Source organism: Pristiophorus japonicus, chromosome 4 (genome assembly GCF_044704955.1).
Source record: "Pristiophorus japonicus isolate sPriJap1 chromosome 4, sPriJap1.hap1, whole genome shotgun sequence".
NCBI lineage: Eukaryota > Metazoa > Chordata > Chondrichthyes > Pristiophoridae > Pristiophorus > Pristiophorus japonicus.
Window position 1 is genome coordinate 251,506,021 of NC_091980.1, and position 18,258 is coordinate 251,524,278.

At 40.3% G+C, this 18,258-nt stretch overlaps 1 protein-coding gene across 1 annotated transcript in view; it reads left to right on the forward strand.

Moving 5' to 3' along the window:
- Nucleotides 1-18,258, forward strand: part of xrcc3 (X-ray repair complementing defective repair in Chinese hamster cells 3) — a 39,450-nt gene that overhangs the window by 13,606 nt on the left and 7,586 nt on the right. The window contains exons 4-7 of the mRNA XM_070879306.1: nt 87-241; nt 1,418-1,630; nt 2,502-2,548; nt 7,035-7,252. Coding sequence (XP_070735407.1) covers nt 87-241; nt 1,418-1,630; nt 2,502-2,548; nt 7,035-7,252 — 633 coding nt within the window. The remainder of the gene's footprint in view (nt 1-86; nt 242-1,417; nt 1,631-2,501; nt 2,549-7,034; nt 7,253-18,258) is intronic.

The window sequence follows — 18,258 nt, forward strand, 5'->3', positions numbered from 1 at the left end:
TTCTTCTTGTCTTTTGGGAAATGTCCAATTGTTTGCTTTTTTTCCTCCTACCCCTTTTAAACTTTTTGAACCTCTTATCTTTCTAGGAGCTGTGTATATTTGTACAGAGGATACATTCCCAAATAAACGTTTACAGCAATTAATTGCCCTTCAGTCAATTTTAAGAGCTGATGTACCCGCTGACATTGTCAACGATATTAAGTTTGGTAACAACATCTTTATTGAACATGTTGCAGATGTGGTGAGTCCAACATCAACAAGTAATTCCTTTGTCTGTAATATTATCCATGCACAAAAAGATACCCATATAAAGAATACTGTAGTACAAATAAAGGTTGGTTTGCAGAAATATGTTTACTGTAATAATAGGTTGAAGTATGATACACTAGCAGTTACTATTTTTAGTAAGGATCAGTCAGCCATGATATTGCATGGAGGAGCAGGCTCAAGGGGCCAAATGGCCGACTCCTGCTCCTATTTCTTATTTTCTTATGTAGGTTACCAATTACCATTTGCACTTGTGAAAAAGGGTGCATGGCCTGCAAAATTACACAATTTATAAAACAAAAAATGGTCCATAGAAATGAATAAGAAAATATTCTGGCTTTTCTGTGGAAAAGTAGAAAACAAGTTCACAATGGAGTCCATGTACTCTCATGTAAGCTTTATACAGTGAATCTTATTTTACTTTACAATTTAAACCTTGATCATGTTGGTCTTCATATTGATTCTATTGAAGAATTTGAGCTGCTCCTTTTTACTAATTCTTGCAATAGGACAGATGATTCAATGTAGCTAATACATACATATCTGCTTTAGGGTGACATAGTTATGATTGATACTGCTACAAAGTTAAATTTTCCATTGCCAAGTAACCAACCCTGTTGCTGGAAGAGATGTTTTACACTGACTCTTGATTTGAACTACAGGAATCTCCAGCTAGCTAAATTAAATTGAACGCCATTGTAATTCTGTGTACTTTGCTAGGACTTCAGAATTGAATCTATGCTGGATTCAGTTTGACATAGGATTAACAAATTATTAAATTGCTTGCCTTCGTTCCCATTGGCTTCATTGTCTGGAATTACCTTGTTCTACGTGTTTTGTAAACATTTTGAATATAATTCCAGTCTCAAGATCTTTACGGTCACCAGCCTTATTCACAAACCTCCAGTGGTTTGTATTGGAGCAGCTGAGGTTGGTGATGGCAAAGAGTTAAAAGAACTGGTGCCCTACAGTAAACCTTTTAATAAAATAATTGGATGATGTATCTGCAAATGAAGAGTCTAATGTGCATGTAGGTGATTATTTTATTTTTTGATGTGCACATAAAAACAGTAAAGCTGAAACTGTAAATCAGTAATGTTTGAGTAAATTTAGTCAGCCTGGATGATCTACTTTTGTTTGTTTTTGATAGGAATCTTTGAATCACTGTATTAGTAAAAGGTTACCAATATTACTGTCACGAGGCTTGATACGTCTGGTGGTGATTGATTCAGTTGCAGCTTTATTCAGATGTGAATTTGGAGCCAGTGATTCCATTACCAAGGCCAAATGTCTTCAGAAATTTGGGGCCAGGCTCCATCACCTCAGCCATAGGTTCTGTAGCCCCATCATCTGTGTCAATCAGGTATGGCTTTCCAAATTAACACATAATGCGTGTTATTGTTTAAACTCTTGGATACATAATTTGGAATTCTTGCACCTCCTAAACCGTGACTTCCGCCGCCAACAAGGGCATCAGGTGCATGGGATCACCATCAACTCCAAGTGGACATATATTGCTGTTTCTTTATCGACACTGGCTCAAAATCCTGGATCTCTCACTAACAACATTATAGGAGCACATTCACCACATGACTGCAGCGGTTCCAAGAAGGCCCACCAGAACCTTCTCGGGCCAGTAAATGTCGGCCTGCCAGTGACACCTCAAATGAATTTAAAAAAAAATATATAAACACTAAATACACAAGGCAACAGGCTATATTTGTTAATACACAGTAGGTAATTTTTGTAAGATTCTGAAATTTATTGCTGTTTATGTATTACATTTTCTGAGGAGATAGATATAATAAAAATATAGATTTTAAAAACTACTGTGATTAGTGTTTGCTTAGCTCTGAAACCATGACAATCTTTACAATAATAAAAAAAGAAGCTTGGTTATGCAGCTGTTGTACCATTTAATCCATCACAACAGATGAGCTTAATTTGTTTATTTGATGTCATAGTATTATGAGGCCAATAATTTGGGTCAAGAAAATAAAGCATGAAAGGAAAAGCAGTTAGTTCCTGACCTTGATCAGTGGAGGCACTGAGCAGAGTCAAGGCTCTTTATCCCCAAAGGGTAGTGGTGGTGCCTTGTTTACTTTACATGGCTGTCTTGCCATCAATGGTGACCCTGTAAAATAAATTGGGTATAAAATATATATGAACCAGAGGGATTGGGGTGATTCAACAGAAACTAACTACTGAAGTATTTTTCTGGTCATCTCTTACAGGTAGCAGATGCAATAAGTGACTCTCATTTGACTCAAAGTAATTTTGGGTAAGAATAATTTGTTTTGCTAAATGCCTATTAAGTTATGAATTATTTTTGCACATTGTGAGAAATTAACCACAAGATCCTAAATGGAGTAGAGGCGAAAAGAGATCTAGGGGTACAGAGTCACAAATCATTAAAAGTAGCAAGACAGGTTAACAAAGCACTGGGTTTCATTTCTAGAGGAATAGAATTCAAAAGCAGAGAGCTTAGGTTAAACTTGTATAGAACCTTGATAATATGAACATACGAACAATGACGGATAAGTAAAGACCATCTAGTCCATTGAGGCTGTCCCACACAATTGCGCTACCTTGTGTATCACAACTTATACACTCCACCTCACCCAAAACCATGTGATCTCCTGGGAGAGGCAAAAAAAACAGATAAAAACCAGGCCAATTTGGGGAGAAAAATCTGGTAAATTCCTCGCCAACCCATCTTGGCAATCGAAACTAGTTCAAGAGATCACTCTGGCCAATAAATTCCCTGCAGTACCTACCTTCTGTAAGAGTTAATTGCTGCTGCAGCCACACTTGGAGTACTATGCACAGTTCTGGTCTCCATATTACAAAAGGATAAAGAAGCACTGGTGAAAGTGCAAAAAAGAATTAGAGATAATATCAGTACTGACAGGGTACAACTGAACAGGCTGGGACTCTTTTCTCTAAAAAGGAGAAAACTGAGAGGTCACCTGATGGAGGCCTATAAGGTTATGAAGAGGTTTGACAGACTAGATGTAGAGAAAGTATTTCCACTTCTGGGGAGTGCAAAACTAGAGCCCTAAGTATAAGATAGTCACTAAAAAATCCAATAAGGAATTCAGGAGAAATATTGTACCTCAAGGGTGATGAGAATGTGGAACTCATTACCACATGGAGCAGTTGAGGTGATTAGCATAGATGCATTTAAGGGGAAGCTAGATAAGTACATGAGGGAGAAAGGAATAGAAGGATATGTTGATGGGGTGAGATAAAGTAAGGTGGGAGGAGGCTTGTGTGGAGCATAAACACCAGCATAGACCTGTTGGGCCGTATGACATGTTTCTATGTAAAATTCTATGTAATAAGGAGACCTAGGGATTGATATGAAAGTTAGTCATTTAGAGTGAATATAGGTAATATATTCCTTTTTAAACTCCACTTAAGAACATAACACAAGAATTAGGAGCAGGAATAGGCCAGATGGCCCCTCAAGCCTGCTCCGCCATTCAATAAGATCATGGCTGATTTTCACCCTAAACTCCACTTTCCTGCCTGATCCCTATATCCCTTGATTCCCTTAGAGGCCAAAAATCTATTGATCTTAACCTTGAATATACTCAACAACTGAGCATCCAGAGCCCTCTGGGATAGAGAACTCTAATGATTCGCAACCCTCTGGGTGAAGAAATCTGTCCTTATCTTGGTCCTAAATGGCCAACCACTTATCTTGCGATTATGCTTTCTAATTCTAAAGTGGTTCTCTGAATACTTGAAACCATTTATATACTTTAAACACTTTTTTTGTGATATTTTAGAGTAGAGATTTAGACATAAAATTGAAAAAGTATCAGCTGCTTGCTGTGCAATGGAGTAGGAAGACACATAATTACAACTATCATGTCTCACAGCAACAACTTACATTTATATAGCGCCTTTAACATAGTGAAATGTCCCAATGCGCTTCACGGAAGTTATATCAAACAAAATTTGACACTGAACCACATGAGATACTGGGAAAGGTGACCAAAAGCTTGGTCAAAGAGGTAGGTTTTAAGAAGCATGTTAAAGGAGGAGAGAGAGGTAGAGAAGCTTAGGGAGGGAATTCCCGAGCCGAGGGCCCAGGCAGCTGGAGTCATGGTGGAGTGATTAAAATCGGGGATGCGCAAGAGGCCAGAATTGGAGGAGCGCAGAGATCTTGAAGGGTTGTAGGGCTGGAGGAGGTTAACGATGGGGAGTGGCGAGGCCATGAGGATTTTGAAAACCATGATGAGAATTTTAAAATCGAGGCGTTGCCAGACCGGGAGCCAATATTGGTCAGCGAGCACAGGGGTGATGGGTTAATGGGGTTTTGTGTGAGTTCGGATACAAGCAGCAGAGTTTTGGATGAGCTCAAGTTTACGAAGGGTGGAAGACGGGTGGCTGGCCAGGAGAGCATTGGAATAGTTAAGTCTAGAAGTAACATAGGCATGGATGAAGTTTTTAGCAGCAGATGAGCTGAGGCAAAGGAGGAGACAGGCAATGTTATAGAAGTGACAGTAGGGGGTCTTGGTGATGGTGTGGTTGGTAGTTCATCTCCGGGTCAAATAGGATGGCAAGTTTGTGAATGATCTTGTTCAGCCTCATAGTGACCAGGAAGTGGGATGGAGTTGGTGGCTAGGGAACGGAGTTTGAGGCGGGGACCGAAGACAATGGCTTTGGTCTTCCCAATATTTAGTTGGAGGAAATTTCTGCTCATCCAGGACTGGATGTCTAACAAGCAACATGACCAATCAGAGACAGCGGAGAGTTCGAGAGATATGGTGGTGAGGTAGAGCTGGGTGTCGTCAGCATACATGTGGAACCTGACTTTGTTTTCAGAACAGGAGGTAAGCCACTCAGCCCCGCAATCCTGTTCCGGAGTGTACCCCCTCCAAGACCATTAATATCCTTCCTGAGGTGCGGTACCCAAAACTAAACAAAGTACTCCAGATAGGGTCAGACCAAGGCTCCACACAACTGAAACATAACCTCCTCCCCTTTATGTTCCAACCCCATTGAGATAAATGCCTACATTCCATTAGCCTTTTTGATTACTTTTTGCACCTGTGCATTAGCTTATAGTGATCTGTGTTCATCGACACTTACATCACAATCATTGTCGAAGTGAATACAAAGGAGATAGAGAAGGAATATAGAACTTTGCCAAATATTTTCCAGGAGGGAAGAACAATTGTCAGGCAAGTCATCCCAGGTTGCATATCTCCTCATACCTTATTGAAGACTGTCATTAGAAGAAGCCTGGGATCAGGGCATTTACCTCCCTTTTTTGAAGGAACAGTATCACTAGAGCTAGCAGTGAGAGATAATTAAAGTAACAGTTGGTGGGATTGGAGTCCCACCACATTCTAAACTTGTTTCTCTTTAGTTTCTGGTACAATACCGCTTTTTGAATTTTCCACCCTTTCAAGGAAATACTGTTTAAAAATCAAACTTTTTGACTCTTAAGAAAATGATAGTCATATTATCCCTTCAATCTGGGTTGTGTCCCACCCATACCACTGAGAATCTTCTAGTCAAAATCATTAACAACATTCTGTGTGACCATGATGAGTTAGGCCTTCTTGAACTCCGTGTCTTTCAAGATTGTTTACTGCATTATCTTCCTCCAATGCTTTTCCTCAATGCACTGCCCTCGTATGGTTCGATTCTGACCTGGTTCAATGCAGCCAGCACATCTCCTGCTGTGGACTCTTCCATGAGCAAATGGTTATCCCCAATGTGTCCTGAGATTCCATTATCTTTATCTATATGATGCCCCTTAGCAGCATTATCTGTAAGTCAGTATGGCAACTATGCCCAGCTTTCTTTCCATCTCTACCCTTGAATTCACAGCTGTTGCTGGCTCAGTGGATAATATAGTCGTGTATGAGCCCAAGATCAGCAAGACAAAAGCTATCCTGTTCAGTTCATGGTAGAGACTCCACACCTTAACCAGTAAGCCCATTCCTTCTTCCTGGAAGCCAGCTTAAACTCAATCCAGCAGTGTGCAAGCAGTGTATCTTGCTCAATAACACTGAGAGCAGAGGGACGGAAGCTCAACTATCATCGGCCACGCTTTGTCATCTTGCCCCATACTGTGGTATTTCTTAAACCATCTCCCTTGCTAATCACTTCCATTTCCCCATTCAAAAGGCTCCTGAAACCTGAATTTTCAGTCATGCTTTTGAGCATTTCATCTATTTTCTCTTGCTCATGTCTGACTCTCAAAAATGTGTTACATTACAAGCATTTATACAATTGTAAATTAAAATTGTTCCATATTTACCTACATATTGTAGTTTAATGTTGTGATATTTTCACTAGACATGTAACTCAGTAGCACAGCAAATGTGTGTCAACAAGCTGTACCACAAAATAGGAAGCTGCATTTTTGCTCATTGAGTTCCTACTTTCAGCCAAATCAACAAAGTAAGGAATGAAGCAAAAATAAGCAACTTCCCCACAAGCAGGGCATGAGGAGATAATCACTCATGCACCTTGTACATTTTACTAGCTTTGCAGGACCTCTTAATAGTCTTCTTAATAATCAGATGAAGAGGAACAAAAAATCTGCCTGAAGTTACTCATATATTTGAATTTATACAAGTAGCTTTATTTGAAGAATGAAACTAATTTGGTTTGTAAAGCATGCAATGTTCAATAAATTATGCAGAATGTTGCATGGAATCCTTTGAAAGGAAGAACTGTATTTTATAAATGTGATGGTCATTACATTGTAGTATTTGGTATCTGATGCTCTTGTTTTGCAGTTTAGTAGATAAAAAAGTGTTACCAGCTCTGGGTTTGACCTGGTCCAATGAACTCCTGATGAGACTAATGGTTAGTCGGACACATCTGTGTGTAGAAGGCAAGATTCCTGATGACAAAGCATGTGCCTCGATTTCTGGGACTGTTCTACGAAGAATGGAAATCATTTTTGCACCTCATCTTCCCCAATCATTCTGCAACTATATAGTCAGCAAAGAAGGTATAAGGGGAATGAAGGTAACAGAGGTATAACCAGGGCCATTGAAAAACCTGTATCTTGTTTTTCTTTCCCCTGCATCTGTTTATCTCCAAGCAGATTTCCAGTAGTCTTAAGAACTCCACCACCAACCTCCTTCCCACATCAAAATAGATTTAATTTTATAATCATTTACATTGATTTTATTAACACAGTCATCATTTGTGCTTTCATTATCACATTTAGCAGTTTGTATTTGATTCTTCCCTTTATTTTTCAAAATCACTGTTTTCAGAATGCTGACTGGGCTAACCCGCCCTAAATAATCAATGGCTGCCAGTTATTCTTTCAACAAATAGCAGCATTAACCAATATAAATACCAGAATTGTGTGTGATGTTTTTAACCAGAATAATTGCGGTGAAACTTCATAAAGTCACAATCTATAATTTTACTTATTATATGAATTTTTATCATTCCACAGCTGAAACTTCTGCTACCAGAAACAACATAACAAGCAGATTTTAACAAAAATCTTTAACTTTTTAATCAAAATATTCTGCAAGTTTTCACTGGCTTGAGTAATATCCTGTGCATCCAGGATCTATCGTTACTAATATTCAAGATTTTCATTTTTTATTTGACTATACTGTAGGGCACTGAAATTATGCTGTGGGATACCAGTGTACAAACACGCAGGATGTTCATTTGAAATTTCTTTGACAAAATTTCACGGCCTACATCATTAAAATCAGAAACTAGCTTTTTTTTATAAAAGAACAGCAAATTAATTTTAAAAATTAAATTCTTATGGGTTATGGCAATGAGTCACATACTGTTAATTCCTAAGTGCTATAATTATCATTCTTGCATATCTGCTGAATAGCATGAAAATTGATAAACGCTTGTGAAGTAAGTTCAAGTTGACAGGCAGCCCAGGTACTCAACGCTGTGACCATTTTGCGGTTTATGAGCTTCTGAGTTACCAAGAAAACTAATTTCTACAATGTAGATTTTGTGATTTAAAAAAAAATCATAGTTAACATGCAAAGTATTTCCAAGTGATGTGTGGATGGAGAAAAATCTAATTTTAGATTGATGAGCAATGTTGAGTTAACACTTTTATTATTGCTAAAAACCTAGGATCATTTAATTGTTTTTCTTTACACTTTTATGGAACCTGTGGATTAAGTTATTAGAGTTTAAATACAAATTCTATGCCACTTTAGAGCTAATGCACTGACTTAAATATCTCTCTGCTCCCTCTGAAAGGTAGAATGCTTCTTAGACATAAACTACCATAAGCGAAAATTAAGTATTCTGCAGTACAGTGGTAGCATTTGTTATGTTACGATCGTTGATCTAAGAGTTCATCTGAACAAACAAAATCCCCAATGTTATCCATGATTTTATTACAATATTATGTACTGAAGAGCAATAAAATGTACAGTTGACTTTATTTTCTTAATACCTTTCTTCTTTCACATACTTTCTGTTGTATCTACAAATATGTGATGTATATGGTAATTACTTGCTGGTCACCTGCATGCATTTTTTTTGCCTGCTGGTTTCTCAGACCAAGAAAGTAACAAATGGCAAAAGGCATATTTTGTAGATGGAGGGAATTTGAATATTTCATTTAGATAGGATGTTGAATTGAACTCCCAGAATGTGTGCCACCTGCCCGTATGCAATATTTATGTCCTGCCAATGTGAATTACTTACACTTGACTTGTGCACATAGAATGCCTTTCAGATACAGACTGACAAATAAAGGGAGCTGATTCCAAGGTTGTTAATCGGTTTAATTTTTAATTCCAGTATACAAGTTGAATATTTAATCCTTCTATATATAATTTTCAGATTTGTAATAAAGCATTAGCATTGCATTTTGCTCAAATAAATCGTGCTCGCTGAATGCTTATACAGTATAGCATATGTCAACATAAGCATACATCAGTGAGTGCATACTTAGTAAAGGTTTTTCAGCAATCTGACTATATTCTGGTTCTTTCTAGTTCTTTGTCACCTGGTTGACATGCATGAAGTGTTTGTCCAATCTGTGGTGGTGTTCTTAGCTATCATTATTTCTCTGAACACTTTGTTTTCAGGTGGAGGGAATTGTACCCTCTAATTCCTGATGGCACACAACAATGGTCTACTTCCTGTCAAACCATCGTTAGCCAATCTCCCTGCAATTTTCCTTCCTTTTGCTTGAAGGAGGTGCCTGGTTTTTGTGGATCCTGCATCTCAGTACTGAATACGTGCACTCTTTACCTACTCAGCCTACCCTTAGTACCTCACTCCAGCCATGCTACTGTCTGCATTTAAAGTCGTTTTAGCTAGTGCCTGTATTGCATTACCACATACCATGTAGCACTTCCCAAATTTATCAATTCTAACACCATGCAAGAGTTTTCTCTTCCCACAATAGCATAATTGAAAATGGGATTTAGCAGTCCACAAGTGTGAACTGATGATGTTGCACATTGCACTGTTTGGACATTTGATGTTTGATGAGCAATAAGTAAGGATCATTAAAGTCATTTTTTATTGCCAATTTAAAAATCCATTTTTTTCCGGGTATTTTCTTCAGTTCTATTTTTAATGACAAAAAAAGAAAATTCAACCCCCAAAAAACTAGGTAAATTCAGAGAAAGTTCGTAAAAATTGTTTTTGATTTGGAATAACACTAGAAGTCAAGACAGCAAGCATGCCACTTAAAAATAAAAGTGCAGTAAAATGAACTGACTGATCCATTATTTATGGGCCTCAAGGGCAGGTCCAAAAGTTCTGGCAGGTATATGCATACAGCAATTGCATTAAACTGCATTTGCGAGAATGTAAATTTTGGAAAGAAAACCATTCTGAACTCTCATTAATTGGTGTTCTTGTACCTCCATCTACATTCTTTCATCTGTAAAGGAGTGTCATTTTAATTCTGCTGCCTTTTGTCTGTCTGCCAAAAATTTGCTGATCAAAAAAAAACTCAATTTGATGCATAGCCAATGGTTTTCCTATGGCTTTAATATTCTCCAACTTTGGAACAGCTGCCAGAATTGTATTAACAGTTGTCCCAGAGATCTTTCCATATTCCTTGGTCCTTCCAGAGTAAAGCTTTTACCTTCCAGTTGGTGATTCATTGGGCTCGTCTAAACCTTGTTGTAAAAGTGAGAACTTGGGTATGTGGCATTGATATTGGAGTTGAACTTGAGTAAGTTTGAACTTCAATGTATTTTTGTCTTGCACTAAAGTGATCTATTGAGTTCTAGAAAATTGTCCCCCTAGAGCTTTAAATTGTGAACCCTGCTACTCTTCCACTCTAGTGGTGACTGCATAGCGATGATTAGCTACTCACTGGTGGAAGGTCTTCAGGACAGTTTTCCCTTGAAGGAATTTGGCATCATAAAACAGGCCCCAAAATGCACAGGTTTTTATGCCTGATACAAGACTCCCAAAGCAAGCGCTCTACTCGGAACTTCTTCATGGCAAACGAGCCAAAGGCGGGCAGAGGAAACGCTACAAGGACACCCTGAAAGCCTCCCTGATAAAGTGCAACATCCCCACTGACACCTGGGAGTCCCTGGCCAGAGACCACCCTCAGTGGAGGAAGTGCATCCAGAAGGGCGCTGAGCACCTCAAGTCTCATCGCTGAGAGCATGCAGAAAACAAGCGGAAGGAGCGTGCGGCAAACCAGTCCCACCCACCCCTTACCTCAACAACTATCTGTCCCACTTGTAACAGAGTCTGTGGTTCTCGTATTGGACTATTCAGCCACCTAAGAACTCATGTTAAGAGTGTAAGCAAGTCTTCCTCGATTCCGAGGGACTGCCTATGATGATGATTGCTTTTAGAGATGTCATCTCACATTGTGAGTAGGTGCTAAAAGCTAGAAAACTACTGGGATGCATAAATAAAGTTCTATTCCAGAGATCGTTTGCATCAGCATCCATTTAAAAAGAACCAATAATGCAGCAATAGTTTGTTTCTACTTCCCATGTGCACCTGTTCCAAGCACTCCTGGATTTCTAAGTCCTTTTTCAGACTCAAGTTGTAAAGACAAAGACACTTTAAAACTCTAGTCTTGAATTGGAAGAGTCTGAAAATGGCAACAGAATTTTGCAGATGTGGTTAAGATCTGGAATGCACTGCCTGAAAGGGTGGTGAAGGCAAACACAATTTTATCTTTCAAAGGAGAGTTGTGTAAATATCTGAAGGAAAAGAAATTGCAGGGCGATGAGAAAAGGGCAGGGGAGTGGGACAAACTGAGTCAGTGAGGGCTCGACAGGCCAAATGGCTTTTTTCCGTGCTGTAACAATTCTATGATTCTATAGTTGAGGGAAGAGCAAACGAATGAATGACAATATAATCGGCTTTTGATTATATCGGTAAAGGGAGGAGCAACATCAGGAGAACTTCCTTTTTGAATAGTTTCATGGGATATTTTACATCTGAGCAAGCAGATGTGGGTCAAGGGTTATAGGGAACTGGCAGGCATGTGGATTTGAGGCCAAGATCTGATCAGCTATGATCTTATTGAATGGCTGAGCAGGCTCGAGGGGCCGTTTGGCCTACTGCTATTTCTTATGTTCTTAATATCTCATCCAAATGATTTCAACTCCCAACAATCCAGCACTCCCTCAGCTCAGGGGAATAAGATACTCTAATGGGTGCTGGTAGGCCATGAATGAATGCCAGTATCAACAATAACTTGCACATATAAACCTTGACTGAAAAAATAAATCCCTAGATGCTTCACAGAGGCTTGAGTTTTTTTAAAAAACACACCAAGTCAAACTAACCAAATGAGTTAAGAGGTGGGTTTTAAGTAGGATCTTCAAAGACAACAAGGAGGTGGAGGCAGAAAGGTTGCACAGTGCAGTGCCTAGGTGGCTGATGATTCATCTGCCAATGGTGGGGTGAAGGGAAGGGGTGATGTACAAGAGGCTAGAGGAACAGAGTTCAGAGGGATGGTTGTAGGGGTGGCAGAAATAAGAAAGAGCAAGACCATGGAGGGATTTAAACACAAGGATGAGAATTTTAAATTTGAAGCAATGGGGGACCAGAAGCAATTGTTGATCAGTGAAAACGGGTGATAGGTGAGTGGGATGGTATATGGGCAGCATAGTTTTGGATGAGCTGAAGCTTATGGAGGGTAGAGAACACGATACCGGCCATGAAGGCATTAGAATAGTTGAGTATGGAGGTGACCAAGGAATGGATGAAGGTTTCAGCGACAGGTGGGCTGAGGTGGAGGCGGATCATGTTACAGAATGGAAGTACGTGGTCTTTGTGATGGAGAGAATACAGGGTTGGAAGCTCAGCTTGGAGTCAAGTAGAACACAGAAATTGCAGATAGGATGGTTCAGTGAGACAGTGGCTGGGGAGGGTGGTGCAGAGAAATTTGTAGTGGGGCCAAAGATGATAGATTGTTCCCAATTTTTAGCTGCAAGTAGACCTGTACACTGTGATACATGTTGGTGAATATGTATAGCTGCTGCACTTAACTGCCAGCTTAGATTATGTGCTTAAATCCATAATGTGATATGAACCCACAATCTTCTGCACAGAGCTGAGAGTGCGACCAACTGAGCAAACCTGACAGCCAAACAAGAAAAAAATGTAGGTGAGAGGGTAAATATAATATACTAAAGTTGGAGAGCAGGAAAGCGAGAAGAGATAAGGAAACAACCATGGGAGGTGAAGCGAGGAAGAATCTTAAAGTTAGAAGAAATAGGAATCAGTGAGGACATCCATGAATGCTGCTGGAGAGGACATAAATGAGTGCCAGCAATCGGACAGATACACAATATGTGTACAAGACATTCTGGAGATAATATTCAGCTACTGCAAATAGCTATGGAAACAGCAATCAAATTGGCTGAGGACTGGCTTCTGTGATGGTGGGTAGCTCAGGAAGAGGCCGATATAGATCATCCACTTGGCACTTCTGGCTGAAGATGGTTGCAAATGCTTCAGCCTTGTCTTTTGCACTCGTGTGCTAGGCTCCGCCATGATTGAGGATGGAGATATTCATGGAGCCTCCTCCTCCCACTAGTTAATTGTCCATCGCCATTCCCAACTGGATGTGGCAGGATTGCAAAGCTTTGATCTGGTCTGTTGATTGTGGGATTGCTTAGCTCTGTCTATAGCATGCTGCTTCTGCTGTTTAGCATGCATGTGGTCCTCTGTTGCAGCTTCCCCGGGTTGGCACCTCATTTTTAGGTTTGCCAGGTGCAACTCCTGGCATGCTCTCCTGCACTCCTCATTGAAACAGGGTTAGTCCCCTGGCTTGATGGCGATGGTAGAGTGCCGGCCCATGAGGTTACAGTTTCTGGTGGAATTCAACTCTGCTGCTGCTGATGGCCCACAATGCCTCATGATTGCCCAGTTTTGAACTGCTAGATCTGCTCTAAATCTATCCCGTTTAGCACGGTGGTGAGCACCCTCGGTATGAAGGCGGGACTTTGTCTCCACAAGGTCACTGCTACCAATGCTGTCATGGACAGATGCATCTGCGACAAGTAGATTGGTGAGGACGAGGTCAAGTAAGTTTTTCCCTTGTGTTGGTTCTCTCCCCACCTGCTGCAGGCCCAGTCTGGCAGTTATGTCCTTCAGCACTCAGCCAGATCAGTCAGTAGTGGTGATGGATATTGAAATCCCCCATCCAGAGTGCTGCTACTGAATGAGCAGAGACAATCCAGCAATCCAGACCCAAGCCAGTAGTGTTAGATGGATACTCACCAATGATGTTGAGGGCCATTGTTTGTGCTTTTCATTAAGGGTGGGGGCCTGCAACATGGTGATGCAGTGTGACAGTGTCCCGAAACAACATATCTTTCAGAACTAAAGAAGCTCCCTTCTGACATCAACCAGATGAGAGGAACATCATGGCTCAGCAATACTAACTACAGAATATATCTTTAAGGTGGTGGTTTTTCATCTAAGGAATTTCATGGCTGTTACATGGAAAGTGTAGTAGTGTATGCTGTAAAACTAGTGTTAAACTGAAGAGTTTAAAAGGATGGACTACTGTTCCAGACTCTCTTCATCTACTTCGTGGACAACAAGTTACAACTCCCCACTACTGGGCTAGTGAAAAGTTGATTTTAGTCGTGTGTAACTGGATGGAGCAAAGTTTTAGATGAAATATTTTGCATTGAGTACTGGTGCTCAAGAAGTGCCACACAAACAAACCTTAACTACCCTCGATATACTTCACCAGATTTTAGCAATAATATGAATAGTATTCTATCTTCTGTGATAATAAATTGAAATTTGCAGGGCAGGATATTGGAATTCCAGTATACTACGCTATGGATTGGTAGGACACAGCTTTGTGCCTTCCACTTAACTCATGTTGAATTCTCAATCTCAACAGTGTGTATTTGGAGAGATGCATCAAGCTGAGACCTAATGCTTTCCCTCAAGAATAGAATATCAGAGTTAAATTTACCCCAGAGTGTAGTTCTGCATTTCCTGAAGGCCGGTTATAAAGACATGGACCAGTCTTTATCCAGTTCTCTCAGCAGAGAATGAGAAAAATAATAGAGGCTAGAGGAACAGAGTTCAGAGGGATGGTTGTAGGGGTGGCAGAAATAAGAAAGAGCAAGACCATGGAGGGATTTAAACACAAGGATGAGAATTTTAAATTTGAGGCAATGGGGGACCAGAAGCAATTGTTGATCAGTGAAAACGGGTGATAGGTGAGTGGGATGGTATATGGGCAGCATAGTTTTGGATGAGCTGAAGCTTATGGAGGGTAGAGAACACGATACCGGCCATGAAGGCATTAGAATAGTTGAGTATGGAGGTGACCAAGGAATGGATGAAGTGGATATTTTCAGTGAACATGAAAATTTATTCCATGATTGGAATAATGTTTTTTTTTCAAAAGACTATAAAAACTGCGACGATATACGGAGAAGAGGATTCCAGGCTGGTATCGTTTCTTTAGTGGTCTAGCTCAATATGAAGTCCCCATGGCCACAGATGAGTTAGAATACCAGTTTTAACCCCTATTCTGTTTTTGATTTCAGTAGTGTAGCTGTGGGAAAGCTGAGGGTAGACGCCAGGTCCCTCTCCACAGGGAAGGAAAATTTGTCCAGAAGCTATTAACCATGAATGCTTTGACTCAATTCCTTTTTCTGACCTGTCCTCTTCTGCACAGATGGTAGAAAACTGGAAGGTGCAAACAGTCTGTTGGCAAGTAGAAAATTAGATGAGCAGTAGTAACGTGTTACAGCTAACAGAAGAGAAAAAAAATTACATTGAAAATATCGTGATTATAAATACTGTACATCCCTGAAATCAGAATAGTCACTTACCTAGAGTACATAGGCACCAACCCATCTCTAACGGCATGCTGACTCCACAGGATAGCACAGCCTTTTTCTGATAGTAGATCTTCCCAGTTTGGAACAGCTTGGAGATAAATGGAAGTTCTCAGTATGGATGCATTGGGAACAAAATTGGCTACCGCATAGCTTTAAAGGGACAATGAGAATTGAAGAATAGTTACTCAATCAACAGGAAATTGCAGTTCTTCGTCAAATTAAATGTTGAGAAAGGCAATTTCCTGGTAACCTCCCCTTGTGAAACAGTATAGTTGCACAAGCGATATATCAGAACTAAAAGAAAATTAACTTATCCCATGTGCTAGATGAACAAAGGATAGTTTAGACGCACCTAAGAATTATTTGGTTAATTCAGCAGCTCCAAAGTACATTGCATTTACCTGTGCAAGTTTTTATTATGGTGTCTTCAGTGCATTTTGGTAGAATTTTAATTAAAAATAGATGAATGCCTCTTGGACCATAAACATTTACAGCACAGGTGAAGGCCATTTGTCCTATTGTGTCTGTACCAGTTCTTTGCTAGAGCAATCCAAAACTAATCTCATTGCCTCTATGTATAATAGCGGCATAAAATATGAGAACACAATTTCAAAACAGAAAATACTGATGTATTTGATATCGTGTCAGTTAATACTTTCAGATTTAATACTTTGAGGAGATATCCTGCATATTTTGATTGGTCACTGCCAAAGCTCTATGCGTCAAACAATCATTTATTTTTATGTAATGAAGTAGGAAAGAATAATGCTATGTATATCTGGTAATACAATAGCACAGATTTTGCAGACAATGGCGAAGGAATGACGCTCACCTTTTACTAAGCTGACAGCAGGCTTTTGAGCGGAAACTTGCTGTTATCAGGCGCCTGATCCAGTGTGGCGCCCTCTACAGGTACAATCATAGAAACATAGAAAATAGGTGCAGGAGTAGGCCATTTGGCCCTTCGAGCCTGCACCACCATTCAATATCATGGCTGATCTTTCACCTCAGTACCCCTTTCCTGCTTTCTCTCCATACCCCTTGATCCCTTTAGCCGTAAGGGCCACATCTAACTCCCTCTTGAATATATCCAACGAACTGGCATCAACAACTCTCTGCAGTAGAGAATGCCACAAGTTAACAACTCTCTGAGTGAAGAAGTTTCTCCTCATCTCAGTCCTAAATGGCTTACTCCTTATCCTTAGACTGTGTCCCCTGGTTTTGGATTTCCCCAACATCGGGAACATTCTTCCTGCATCTAACCTGTCCAGTCCCGTCAGAATTTTATGTTTCTGAGATCCCCTCTCATCCTTCTAAACTCCAGTGAATAAAGGCCCAGTCGATCCAGTCTCTCCTCATATGTCAGACCAGCCATCCCGGGAATCAGTCTGGTGAACCTTCGCTGCACTCCTTCAATAGCAAGAATGTCCTTCCTCAGATGAGGAGACCAAAACTGAACACAATATTCCAGGTGAGGCCTCACCAAGGCCCTGTACAACTGCAGTAAGACCTCCCTGCTCCTATACTCAAAACCCCTAGCTATGAAGGCCAACATACCATTTGCTGCCTTCACTGCCTGCTGTACCTGCAAGCCAACTTTCAATGACTGATGTACCATGACACCCATGTCTTGTTGCACCTCCCCTTTTCCTAATCTGCCACCATTCAGATAATATTCTGCCTTCGTGTTTTTGCCCCCAAAGTTGATAATCTCACATTTATCCACATTATACTGCATCTGCCATGCATTTGCCCACTCACCTAACCTGTCCAAGTCACCCTGCAGCCTCTTCGCGTCCTCCTCGCAGCTCACAACACCACCCAGTTTAGTGTCATCTGCAAACTTGGAGATATTACACTCAATTCCTTCATCTAAATCATTAATGTATATTGTAAATAGCTGGGGTCCTAGCACTGAGCCCTGCGGCACCCCACTAGTCACTGCCTGCCATTCTGAAAAGGACCCATTTATCCCGACTCTCTGCTTCCTGTCTGCCAACCAGTTCTCTATCCACGTCAGTACATTACCCCTAATACCATGTGCTTTAATTTTGTACACCAATCTCTTGTGTGGGACCTTGTCAAAAGCCTTTTGAAAGTTCAAATACACCACATCCACTGGTTCTCCCTTGTCCACTTGACGAGTTACATCCTCAAAAAATTCCAGAAGATTTGTCAAGCATGATTTCCCTTTCATAAATTCATGTTGACTTGGACCGATCCTGTCACTGCTTTCCAAATGCATTGTTATTTCATCTTTAATAATTGATTCCAACATTTTCCCCACTACTGATGTCAGGCTAACCGATCTATAATTACCCGTTTTCTCTCTCCCTCCTTTTTTTAAAAGTGGTGTTACATTAACTACCTTCCAGTCCATAAGAACTGATCCACAGTCGATAGACTGTTGGAAAATTATCATCAATGCATCCACTATGTCTAGGGCCACTTCCTTAAGTACTCTGGGATGCAGACTATCAGGCCCCGGGGATTTGTTGGCCTTCAATCCCATCAATTTCCCTAACACAATTTCCCGCCTAATAAGGATATCCTTCAGTTCATCCTTCTCACTCGACCCTCGGTCTCCTAGTACTTCCGGAAGGTTATTTGTTTCTTCCTTCGTGAAGACCGAACCAATGTATTTGTTCAATTGGTCTGCCATTTCTTTGTTCCCCATTATAAATTCACCTGAATC